This window comes from Chrysochloris asiatica, unplaced genomic scaffold (assembly GCF_000296735.1).
Source record: "Chrysochloris asiatica unplaced genomic scaffold, ChrAsi1.0 scaffold00096, whole genome shotgun sequence".
NCBI lineage: Eukaryota > Metazoa > Chordata > Mammalia > Afrosoricida > Chrysochloridae > Chrysochloris > Chrysochloris asiatica.
Genome location: NW_006408614.1, coordinates 2,111,276 through 2,124,786, shown reverse-complemented (window position 1 = coordinate 2,124,786; position 13,511 = coordinate 2,111,276). Strand labels below are relative to the sequence as shown.

The window sequence follows — 13,511 nt, the reverse complement described above, 5'->3', positions numbered from 1 at the left end:
TATAGGATCATATCATCTGCAAATAGAGTTTTACTTCCTCTTTGTGAATTTGGATGCCTTTAATGTCCCTGTCTTGCCGTAAAGCTCTTGTTAATACTTCTAGCACAATACTGAATAGGAGTGGTGACAAAGGGCATCCTTGTCTGATTTCTGTTCGCAGAGGGATCCTATGAATCTATTGAACTCCGTGGGCTTATATCTTTACTTATGTTCAAAATGCCAAAGTAAGCCATCCACGTAATAAAACACAATCAATTCTTTAAAAAGTTAGAAATTCAAGAAACAAACATCTACGGAAAATTACATAATCGTCATAGAGGAACTGTTTGAGACACCATTGTAAACTCAAAACACTAAAGAGATGAAAGTTTCAGGAAGCAGATGAAAGCTATAAAAGATAAAGTTACTCCAAAGCATGAAGAGTTTTACCCCAAAATTGAAAAGTAAAAATTTCAGAGAATTTAGAAAGGGAACTTTTCCAAAAAAGCTTTACATCTGCAGATGTAAAGAACATGAAGACTGTGTTTCAAAGTTTGATGGCACACGTGGAATTCATCCAGAACCTTTGTCATCACTTTCTTTACTATTTTTACTATGAGGGTTACATCTGTTTAAAAAACATTAATACCATAGTAAGTTTATAATTTAAATGTTAAGATGTTTAATAAGCTAAAAGGCACTGCAAATAAAGCTAGAAGACAAGGGAAGTATGTTTATAATTGTCAAAATATTTAGCAAGCTCTCCCACATCATTAAACAAAGAAAAGATACCTCACAAATACCACTGGCAAAGAATAAACCAGGGATTAGTAGAAGAGGGGACTTAAGTAATCAATAAATAGGTAAAAGTGATCAACCTCCCATGTAGCCAGGAAAACGTAAATGAAAAGATCAAATTTTGTTTTATTCACCATCTTCACAAAGTTGGGCTGGGTGTGGGCTCCTTCTATGGGTAGGAGCGTTTATTGATTATATATTGATTCAGGAGCACTGGTGGTGCAGTGGTTAAGCACCTGGTGGCTACCCAACAACTGCTTTTGGGAGAAAGAGGGGCAGTCTGCTTCTGTAATGACTCCAGCCTTGAACACTCTATGGGGCTGTTCTACATTGTCCTATAGGGTTGCTATGGGTTAGAATTGACTCAAAGGCAATGAGTTTATGTATTTGTCCAGAATCTTTGGAAGGCAAGTGTCCAGAGTTATAAACAAGTAAATATCATTCTTCGCATCCACAATTTCACTGACACAGAAAATTATTTATTTGTACATATGCTAAAAGAAAATAAGACAGATATATTAATGGCTGCCACTGCAGCTTATTTGTAAAAGTGAGTAACTGAAAACAACCTATCTGTCCATCAGTAGGGGAATGGTTTAAAATTATGGTGTGTCTAGGCTATTGAAGAGTAACTACTGGAGATCTGTGTACACTACCAGGAAGACACCTCTAACGGCCATGCTGTTAAAATAAGTGAAAATGCAAAATATAGAACAACATGTGCATTACCATCATGTTTGTTCAAAAACAACAAAACTACTGCTGTATTTACAAAAACCACTTATATATGGAAATTCAGAGGAAAAGACGTGAATACTACATCCTCGACTCAATACGTGGGACTCATAGCAGCATGACCAAGAATATGTAATGTGTTTCTTCTATATGAAAAAAACACACTAAAATTTCAAAAAATTATTAAGCAGCATTATATCTGAACACAAAGTCCTGGTGTGACACTGTAGGATCGGCACTGGACTGCAAACCATAAAGTCAGCAGTTCAAACCCACCAGGCGCTCCTCGTAAGGCCTACACAGATTCGCTATGAGTCAGAACCGATCTACAGTACATAACAATAACAACCACATATAAATGCATTGATGGAGAAGAGTCACAACCCAGTAAACCAAACCCATAACTGTTCACTTGAGTCTCACTCATGGCCATGCTAGGGGACAGGATAGAACCGGCCCACAGGGTTGCCAAGGTGTGACGCTGAGGTGAATGTGCAAGATTAGTTTGAACCACAAGGACAATGATTCAAGCTCATCAGCCATTCCTCAGAAACCCTATACAAGGTCGCTATGAATCAGAATTGTCTCGACGGCACATATTAACAATCTTTATGGACCCAGACTGCCTCATTGTTCTCCTATAGAGCAACGGGTGGGTTCAAACCGCTGACCTTTCAATGAGCAGTCAGCACTTAAACCTTGTGCCATTAATTCTCCTCTACAATCCATCCCAGAACATAACATTAAAATATGAGCCATTTACCTTCCTGGTGTGGCACTGTAGGATAAGCTCACTCAACTGCAATTCAGTTTGAATCACAAGGTTGGTGGTTCAAATCCACCAACAGTTCCTTAGAAAGCTCATACAAGATTACTATAAGTCAGAACCGACCTGGCATCACTTAACAACAACAACAACAACCTGCCTTTTTATGTTTTTAATCAAGATCAGGGATCAAAGAGCTCAGACTCCCAAATGAGAGATGGGAATATACCTGGGATTTTTGGAGGCCTGTCATAGGAAGGGACAGACCACAGTGCCCAGTGTTTAAAGTCAGGAATTCTTTGGAATCCTCTACACTGCCTCTGGGACATGATGCTGGAGGGGGAAATGAGAGGGTTCTGAGGTAACCAGGAAATACAGATCCCAAAGTGAAGCCTCGAAAGGGGCAGCTGGCTCACCATCCAGCAGCTCTGTAGGACTTTCCAGACACTAAGGAGTCTGAGTTTCTGGTGTTGAAATATGGAGGAAGAATTGGGCTGCAAACCACAAGGTGGGGCATTCAAACCCACCAGCTGCTCCTCAAAAACCTTATACATCAGTTGGAATCAACTCTATGGGACCTAACAGCCACCTCCACAACAAGGAACAACCCCCACCACAACAAGGATTCGAGAGTTACTGGCTGGGCGTTCCCACCAGTTGTCTGTTGCGGGTTCAAACCTCTGATTTTTTACTCCACTACCTTGCACACTTAACAACAACAACAACAACCATGCACACTGGAGTCCTGGTGTGGTGTTGTAGGATAGGCTCTTGACCATAAGGTTAGTTTGAACCGTTAGGTTGGCAGTTCAAACTCATCAGCCACTCCCAGGAACTAGACAGCGTTGCTGTGAATTGAAACTGACTGACGGACAGCGCTTAACCTTACATACCATGGTGTGGCCCCGACACTCACTCGAACAGCACCCCTGAGGCCCCGGAACAGAATGCTGAAGGGAAGAGACAGACTCACCTGGCGCTGAGCTCACCGCTCCCACTTGCCATGGTCCACGCGGATCCTTCAGGGCCTAAGGAGCCCCCTGACTCTCGGGCCTGCGTCCCGGGTGGCTGCCGGCCCTGAGCAGGAAGTCTCTGGATCCGTCAAGAGAGGAAAGAAAAGTGAAAGTATGTACTCCAAACACGTGACAGACTGTGAAGGGCAACGCCTGCCTGGTCCCAGTCTGGGTGGTTCTGGGCTTTGCTGAGAAGTGGAACCAGGGAGCCAGGGGAGGAGGGACACATCACCTGCCCCCCAGCCCCACTGAGGTCCAAGGTGGGGGTGGGGATGGGTGGGTACACTCTGAGGGGAACAGGGACCAGCTTCACTTTGTGCAGACAGAAGCAGAACTATCTGTTTGAACCCAGAGTATCTGCAGCTGTTTCTGCCTTCTGAGGGGCGTCTTGTGAGCACATGGAGGGGGGGGTTGGGGGGGTGTCACTGTTGCCCTTTTCCTTGCCAAGTTGGTTGTGTGGTACACAAGGGAAGGTGAAATTTACCATTCCTTCTGTGGCAGGTCTGAGGGCTGTAGGCAGTGTGGTGGTGGCATCCCTGTGGTATATGGCGAAGAGCCAAGCTTCTCCATGATGGAGAAACAGGAGCAGCTTCCAGGACCATCAGGAGAGCGTCTGTCCCACTTGCTCCCCATCTCCTTCCAGGAGGCAGGACATCAATGCTCACTATACTCCTGGTCCCTCTGCCACCAGGGAAGACTTCTCTTGACTGGGAGGCTTGGCAGAAGGGGTGAGTCGGCTCCTTGGACTTCCCTGGGGCACCCTGCCTGCAGAAACCAAGCCCACGTGCACAGGCTGTGGTGGGTACAGCAGCCCAATTCTGGGGTTCTTTGTTGCCACACTTTGGGGACACAGCACCCAATCCAGCTGTTATCAGGAATAAAGCTGGTGGTTTGATCTCCATCTGTCCTAACTCTTGGCCTCTCTCTTAGTTGGTTTGTGGCTCAGTTTGCCCAAGCACATTGGTGTGCGGCTCTATCTCTAGGTTTTCTTCACCAAATGGGTGAGGGGGACCAGGCTCACAGCCCCTTACAATTACATGCTCAGGAAGCAGTTGTCCCGTGGGCACAGAGACATTTGGTGGCACCTTTTCAGGTTCTGGGGATGGGGTGAGACAGAGCCCACCCCCTCTCAGCACTACCTGAGGGATGGGCTAAAGGTGTAGGGGCTTTTGACACCGGGACCTCAACACTGACAAGCTAGCTGAGGGCTTGTTGGTGGAAGGATGATTATTTCTACAAGGAAGGAAGTGGGCCTTGAGAAAGGGGAGTGGGGAAAGACACCAGAGCAGAGGAGGAAGGGGTTAGAGGGTGAGGGGTTGACAAGTGAGGAAGAGAGGGGTGTATTGGGGACACAAGAAGTTCATGCAGACCATCTTCCGTAAGTAATACTTCAAGGACACCCACATTCCATGTGCAGTTTGAGGGCCCCCAACCCAACTCAGCCCCACCATCCACAGCCCCTCTGATTAAAGCTGGGGCCCATCTCAGGGAAGGATCCAGAACTGGATGAGGACAGTAACCTCTGTGCCTTGGTTACTGGTGGTCAGCACTCGGTCCCTGGAGATCCATAGAGTTCACCTGTGCACCTTCCTGGTGTGGTGATATAGGATAAGCACTTCACCCCAAGGTCGGTTTGAACCTCAAGGTCAGTGGTTCAAACTCACCAGCCGCTCCTCGGGTCGTTATGAGTCAGAACAGGAGTCGGAACTGACTCGATGGCACTTAACAACAACTGATTCCCATCCCCACCAATTCTGAACCCCTTTCCTCCATGACTCCCTCCAGCAAAGTCTATGCTTCTCTCTAGTGGTTAAGACCGGTATTACATCTCCTTAGACCTTTGTGTTTGAGAAAATAAACCCAAACCCACCAAGATTTCTGCTCTTAGTAAGCTGATAGGGTGGATTAGAACAGCTCCCTCAGGTTTCGGAGGCTATAAATCTTTATGGGAACAGAAAATCTCATCCTCCTGTGGAGTGGCTGGTTGAACCACCCACCTTGTCGTTACCATCCAGTGCGTAACCTACTATCCACTAGGACGCTGGGAAATAGAAACCCAACTTTTTTTTCTCTCCTCAGGGTTATAGACATCCAAAGACCTAAAATTAGTAGCTGCTGTTGGTATGTGCCGTGGCATCGGTTCTGACTCTTAGCGACCCTGTACAGGATTTCCGAGGCTGTAAATCTTTACAGGAGCAGAAAGCCTTGTATTTCTCCCACAGAACAGCTGGTAGTTTTGAACTGCTGACCCTGAGGTTAGCAGCCCAAGGAGCTCTGATAGCGTAGTGGTTACGAATCGGGCTGCGAACCTTAAGGTCAGCGGTTCGAAACTACCAGCCGCTCCGCGGTAGAAAGATGAGGCTTTCTACTCCCGTAAAGATTTACACCCTCGGAAACCCTGTACAGGGTCGCTATGGGTCGGAACCGACTCGACGGCACTTAACAACAACAACAACAACAACGCTACCAGAGTTCCAGTAACTGTTAAGTGCTGTCAAATTGATTCTGATTCATGTTGTTGTTGTTAAGTGTCATCGAATAGGTTCCGACAAATAGAGACCCAGTATAGGTTTTCCGAGGAGCAGCTGGTGAGTTTGAACCACTGACCGTGTGGGTAGCAGTGCGGTGTTTATTCTGAGATAATTTTGATGCTTAGCTGTTCATGGACACATGAGTGGACTGATGGCCTAGATACCCATGTCTTGGTTCAGATTATGAGGGAAGTGTTGTGACGTGGCCTCTTGTTGTCCTCTCTGCTGCCCAGGGCCCCAGGATGGACCCACCCTCTGCACCCGCATCCAGGCAGAATCTTTCTCACCTGACCTCCCTGCATAGATGGTTCTAGACCCAGGGCTGACCATGGCTGCAGAGAATCCCGGCAGACATCCCAGACACAGTGGTTTCAACCAGGCACATGCCATTTGAAGCATTTACAAATATTAAACAAGTTGTAAATTTGATGGCATTGGGTGAAGGTTTAAGAGCAGATGTGAGACTGTGCTTCAGAAAATCCCTGCCTCCCTGTGCTTCCTGGGTGCCATCTTCACCTTCTTCTACCATGAGGGTTCTCTGATGCCACAGAGACTTAGGACCAAAGTGTCTTAGCTTCTCCGAGCTATAACTGACTTAGACCTCAGGGAGCTGTCATTTCAGTCCTGTCTGAGTTCCTAGCCATCTTTGAGAGGGAGTTAGCTAGGAGGTTACTTCTCTGTATCAGCAGCAGAATTCTCTAGACCTTCCTCTAAGCACAGACCAGCCATGCCCACTCCCAAGCCCACCCTGGTTCTGGAGAAACCAGTTGTTCCCAAACCTCCTGGAGCCCCTGCCCATTGAAGAATAGATGTTTATTAAGACACCCCTAGCCCAGAACTACCCTGGTTTGGTGCTCTTGTGCCCACAGGAACACCAATACATACCTAAGAGGAATAGGCCTCATTTATTTAGTAAAGACAACAGCAAAGGAGGTACCATTTCTGGGTACAAGACAGAATTGTTCTAGAATTTCAGTTGTAGTTAATACTCTCAGTGGTTAGGTTAGGTTATTGGCTGCTAACCAGAAGACCAGCAGTTTGAATCCACTGTGGTTTTTGCTTCAAGAACTTGTTACACAGCAGCTGTCTCTTGCCAAGAAATTCCTGCTCCAACAGCTTCCCTCTGTCTCCTGCCTGCTCTGGTATCCCTGGGCCTCTAGCGAGAGTATGAATAACACCCAGTTGTGTACACTGAGGGTTTGACCTGGTAGGAAACAACAAAGACGTGGCCAGACCCTGGGTGCAGATTCTGAGGCTGTGAGAGGCCTCCCAGGGAAGTCTCTCACCCTGAGTCACACTGAGGGAACTGAAGAACACACCCCTCCCCAACCTTCCCAGTAGAGGTGTTTCTCCCCAACACAGCCCACCAGGGCGCTTGTTGATGGCCAGAGGAACCACAGGGGAGACTCAGGCTAGGGGGCTTGTTGGACCCTTGAGACCCTGCAGTGATCTGAGGGGAGAGGGCAGTGGGTGACAAGTGTCCCAGACCCTCCTGCAGCTTCCGGGAACACGGCCTCACTCCCCCCAGGGACAGAGCTCAGCCAGGTACCCAGCATAGCTGTAACCCCCCACCCCACCCTGAGGCTAGATGAAGTGGACCCACAGGTTTTAGTCCTCTCTGTCCTTGCTGTGGAGTAGTGAAGTTACCAGTTCCCTTCTAGTATGACGACCAACTCAGCTTTGCCTCCACAGCCCCTGGCACTGGGAACATGGACCAGGCAGGACAAGGCCCACTCTGCTCCATGTCCTCATCTGCCTGGAACTGTGCCCATGGAGAGTCAGCCTTGCTTTCCTCTGCTCCCAGTCTCCCCCACCCTCGTTTCCTGAGGGTGCACACCTCCTGGGGTGACCTGCTCTCTCCTTTGCTGATGGAGTAGGGGACTGCTGAGATGAGGCTGGGCTTTTGCAAGCCAGGCTAGCAGGCTCTGTTTGGGGAGTGTGACTTCCGAGTGCAGTGGCTGCGGTGTTCACACTGGTGGGAAGCCTCAGTTTCACGACTGCTCCTTGACAGCTTGGCTGAGCGGCTCCTCACGCTCGGTTCCTGGGGCTGCTCTTCGGTTCCAGGCTCGGTGCACCAGCCCTCCTGCCCTCTGTGTGCTCCCCTTCATCCTACTAGCGAGTTCTCTCTGTCCACACCGGATGGAGAGGGTCTCTAGCTGGAAAGAGCCCTAATTCATACAGAGATGTGTGTGTTCCTTTTATAAATCCTGTTTATTGATTGATTGCTCATAGGTCCAGCTGCTTTCTAAATGGACCACACGTATTAACTGAGGAATCCTCAGGAGAGACCAGTGAGCTGTGTACTCCTGGTTTCTCATTCTATGGGGGACCCTAATGCATGGGTAGGCAAGCCCCTTGCTCAGTAAGTGGAAGACCTGGGTTTCCACCTACAGAAGCCAGTTTCAGCATCTGTTCCTGAAACACTAGGCTAGACTGCTGCTCTAGCCTTCATAGCAGTCCTTCTTATGACATCAAAAGTAACCAGAAAGAGGAAACTTGCAGTTGGGGCTTGATGAAAACTGAGAGAGGTTGATAGGGCTGATATAGAGCTATTTTTATTGACATGTAACAGTGTCCAAAATACATTATGAATTGGAAACATTTAAACAAAGCACATTTTGTTTATCAACATTGTACACACATACACACAGACAAAGAAGCATTTCTTCAGATTGTCAATCATGATTACTCTTTATACCTGGAGGGACCTACCAAGCATTGTACTTTTTTGTTGCTAGAAGATGCATTGTGGAATAGTTCAGCACTTACATTGGAGGGGATATCCTAACATGCCTCAAGCCATGTTGTTGTTAGGTGTTGTTGAGTTGTTTCCAACTCATAATGACCCTGCATAGGGTTTCCAAGAAGCAGTGGATGGGTTTGAACTACCAACCTTGTGATTAGCAGTTCAGTGCTTATCCTACCATGCTAAACCAGGACTCCTCAGACCATGGAACTCCAAAAAATGTCACCTACATGGCAGGTCTGTCGATTTATTTCCCACCATCTGGAGTGTGTGCTATATAGCAAGCCGTTCACAACACTTGCTTCGTCTTACTCACTGGGACTAATGGACATATGTTGTGCTGTTGCTAGGCACCTGGAGTCGATTTCACCTCATAGCGTCTCCTTGTGACAGAGCTGAGCTGCTCCATCAGGTTGTCTAGGCTGCAGTCTTAACAGTCTTTATCCAGTGGAGTTCCTGGATGGGTTAAAACTATGACCTTTTCTGGTTAGCATCTGAGCAAGGAACATCCAGTCATCTCTACAATGGAGCAGGAGTCCTGGTGTGGCATTGCAGGATAATGCGCTGGATTGCAAGTTCAGTTTGAACCACAAGGTCAGTGGTTCCAACCTACCAGTTGCTCCTCAGAAACCCTAAACAGGGTCGCTATGGGTTGGAACCCACTGGAAGGTAACAACATAATGGAGCAATGTGTTAGAGAATGTCCAGGCCGTCCTTCATTCAAGCCAAACAGCAGAGGGTAACTCCATTTTCCAACAAGAGGCAGAGGGACTCTTTCGTGGGACCAGTGGTTTCTGGAAGCCAAGGTTTCATGCATATCTGCCCAGATATCCCTGTCTGTTTCAGAACTCTGCTCCTTCTTTATCAGAGTCTGACTTTGGCATAAGAGGTCACCTCAACTTTAGAATTCAATCTTCTGTGAAATTCTGTCACTCTTAAAATTAGGACATGTGCCAGTTCCAAGTTACTGCCTGTCTTTCAGCTGTGGGTACGGGGACTCTAACTAGTTACTGCCTGTCTTTCAGCTGTGGGTACGGGGACTCTAGAACTGCTGCCTAGGAAGGCCTTTGATGGTTGCCAAAACATCAATGGTTTGATTTTTGTTACAATTTCTCTCTTCTTTCTTTTCTTTTTTTTGACCCACTTTAAGAAGCAGAAGTTTATTAACACTGTGCTGTTACAATGGGGAAAAAATATTTGGTTTCAAAAGAACATTGGAAACAACATCTGTGATTGCAAGGTATCTGAATATGGAGAATGTGGTTTGTCTATTTACATTTCAGAGATCTTCCAGAAATAGAAAACAAGTTTCCCAAATACTGAAATCCACTTCAAAGTAATATTATGTTCATTTTCTTACTCAATATTTGTATTATTGATAATGAAAACACAGTGTAGATACTGCCAGTTTGGGAACTCTATTTGATGACCAGATTTTGTTGATGTTTTGGTGAATTTTTATACATGGAGATTAGTGAAGTTATAGAGTAGGTAGCTTTAGGATAATTGGTTGAGATGCCTAATTAGAAAAAATGATTAGTGAAATAGAAAAAATATGAGTCATAAATTGAAGCTTTAAAATGTTTTTTCTTCCCCCAAATAGATAGGACTCAGAGATATGTAAAATAGAAATAAAATGTGTAAAAGCAGAAATTAAATTAAGATGCTACTTAGATTAAAAGAGAACAGCTCAAAGTATTCTTTTATAAACATTCTACATGTTCATAAAAGAATATTTGTACAAATTTCCAACTTATTTTGCTGCATATATTTAGAATTGATTACTTTTGTTTACATTTAAAATTACAGTCTGTCATTTTATTTGAAAATCACAAAGTTGAAAGCACATGAAATGTAAAATTAGAGAACTTTTTAACAACAGTTGGAAATGATCATTCGTATATTTATATTTTGTTGTTAAGTGCTGTCTAGTGGTTCAGACACATAGCGACCCTACCTAGGGTTTCTGAGGAGCAGTGGGTGCGTTTGAACTGCCACCTTGTGGCAACCTTGAGATCCAGTGCTGGTCCTATAGCCCCACAACAAGACTCCTAGTTTTGTCAAATCTGACAGAAGCAAGGGGAGAGTTTTTCCTTAGGTAGACTCATTATCTGCAAATATAACTTGCCCTTAAAAAAGGCACCTCATACATTAAGTAGAAGATGGTCAAAAACAACTTTTACTAAAAGCTGTAAACTGTTGTTTTTCTTAAGCGTCATTGAGTCTGTCCCGACAAATAAGAAGCCTGTATAGGGTTTCCAATGAGCGACTGGTTGGTTTGAACCACCGAACTTGAGATTAGCAGTCTAGTACTTATCGTGCAGCACTTTTCCATGTTTCTTCAATGCCAGGTAGTGTATCCCCCTCACCTCTCTTGCATCCAGTTATCACAGGTGAAACTCTTGGCAATTGTACCACTCTAGAATGGCAGGCACTATCAACACTTCCCCTATCGCCAATTGGCCAACTACTTCAGAATCCCAGCCCAGCAATGAACTTCCTAGAAGCATTTCTGGTGCCAACTCTCTTGGTGGTTGTGGTCCCTAAAAGCAGAACATATGATGAGGTCACTTAAGCAAGGGATTTATCATGGGAATTCACACAGAAGATGGGTGAGGGAAGCAAGATGGGGTCAGGGCATGGGTTTGCATCTCAAAGAGGCATCAGTTTGATTCCACAGGGCTCAGAGAAGCTTGACTCTCATCATAGCATTGGCTCTGCCATGAGGAAAAGTAGCAGAACCTCCAAGGGAAACTGGTCTCATTGGGCTCAGGGCACTTCTGGGAGGGGTGGCATTAGTGGCCAACACTCAGAGTAGCAGGGAATGATGGGAAGACCATCCCAGAACACGGTTTGTGGTCAGGACCCAGCAAGCTCATCTCCTTTGTTTCCTGAATACCATACACTTCCTTGAAATTCTCTTCAAATTCAGCCTCCAGTCTGAGTCCCATTTGGCCAAAGTCCTTGTTCTGAAAAAAAAAAAAGCCAAAAATAATGAAACTCACTGTCAGGGTTTTTGACACCCTACAATTCAGAATGATGAAGACCCTTGTGTTAACCTCTCAACTCTCAAGTGCTAACTGAGAATCACATTAATCACTACCTTCAAGTTGGTTCCAACTCACAGAGATCCCATAGGACAGAGTAGAAGTACTCCGTAGGGGTTCCAAAGCTGTGTCTATGGGAGTAGACAGCCTCATCGTTCTCCTAATGTGCAATTGGTGGGTTTGAACCACTGATCTTGTAGTTAGCAACCCAAAGTTTAGCCCACAACACTGATAAGGTTAAACTAAAAAACCAATAAGGCTTTAAAAGTGACTTCTGTTCCCTAAGGCCACAAGTATTTCTAATTAACTACACTGCACTTGGGAGTGTTGGTGTGGTGCTGCAGCATCATGCACTAGACCAAGAGGTCAGTTTGAACCACAAGGTCAGTGGTTCAAGCCCACTAACCGCTCCTTGGAAACCCTATACAGGGTCGCTATGGGTTGGAACTGACTCGACGACACTTAACAACAACAACAGACTGCACTTGAGGCTTATTACTTATTTTAGAGAGAGTTATAACAGTCATTGGTGTTCTTTGTAACAGTTCAGGGAACACCAAAACAAAACCAACCCCTACCAAACCAAAGAACCACACCCACTGCCTTTGAGACAATCTCTACTCCTAGAAGCCCTATTTGTTGTTGTTGTTGTGTGTCGTTGAGTTGGTTCCAACCCATAGCCACCCTGCACCGGGTTTCCGAGGCTGTAAATCTTTATGGGAGCAGAAAGCCCCATCTCTTTCCTCTGGAACCTCTGGTAGTTTCAAACTGCTGACCTTGAGATTAGCAGCCTGATTCGTAACCACTATGCTACCAGAGCTCCTTAGGACAGATTAGAACTGCTCCTTTGGGTGTCCTAGACTCTATATCTTTATAAGAGCAGACAGACTCATACTTCTCTTGTAGAGCACTTGGTAGGTTTAAACCATTGACCTACAGTTAGTATAAAAGGATCTAAACTATAATCTATGGTCCCTTCCTTTTCCCATGGCCATGTCCATCCCTCAGATGAGCACTGCTAACTAAATGGACCATCACTGGGAACTTCATATCTAATGGAATCTGGGCTTGGGGAGTCTTGAGAAGTATGAAAACATGATTGTCTTCTCCTTATGCATGAGAGCTGGTCAGCGTCTACTGCCTTCTAAGGGCTCCATCCCCTTTGCAGAGAAACGGGGCTCTGGGAGCCTGGGGTTCTAGCTGCTTCTCCACCGTGAATCTACTTATTCACTTCCGGAATCCTTGCTCACACAAGTTTATGACAGCATGGGGGAAGCTGTGAAGTTTCCCAGTCCCCAGGAAAATGGGCCCGAGTGGCTCAACAGAAAGAAAAGGAAATGGGAGCCGGGAAAGCCACCCACCTTGAAGGATGCTCTGTGGTTCTGAAAGATGAGGCGTATATCCGTGATGAACTCCCCCACTCGGTGGTAATACTTCTCCTTCAGCCTCTTCTTGATTTTGTTCAGACACATGGGTCCCTTTCGGACTTGAGAATCCTTTCTATTCTGGGGACAAAAATGTCAAAAGAAGCACTATTAGCATAGTTCAATTTACTCTCTGTGGATTTCCATGAAATCCAGTTGGAATGCAACAAGTGACAGACAACAACAATTTGAGTTCTCACTCCCAGGTCACGAATATCTCCAGTGACAGTTTCAGAGACACAGAACATCATGGCGGTTTGTAATCACGGTTGGTTGTTACTTACATAAGAATATGGAATCTGGGCAAAAAAGTTGCTCTCTGAACAGCAGTAGGCCTTCAAGAGGAGGAACTCACATTTCTGCAAAAGAATGAAGCTGTAAATGAAAAACAACTTGGAGGAATGAGCCCAGCCATGCCCAGACAGACCTCATGACTCAAATCAGTCATCCAGAAGGTTCCTCAAGTATGACG

General features: G+C 45.7%; 1 protein-coding gene across 1 annotated transcript in view; it reads right to left on the bottom strand.

The window, feature by feature from the left end:
* The window catches only part of SP100 (SP100 nuclear antigen), a 56,653-nt gene extending 43,363 nt beyond the window's left edge, over positions 1–13,290 (bottom strand). The window contains exons 1-3 of the mRNA XM_006866796.1: positions 13,240–13,290; positions 12,977–13,120; positions 3,252–3,370 (exon numbers count right to left, since the gene is read on the bottom strand). Of these exons, the coding sequence (XP_006866858.1) occupies positions 3,252–3,370; positions 12,977–13,120; positions 13,240–13,290 (314 nt within the window). The remainder of the gene's footprint in view (positions 1–3,251; positions 3,371–12,976; positions 13,121–13,239) is intronic.
* Positions 13,291–13,511: the final 221 nt, after the last annotated feature.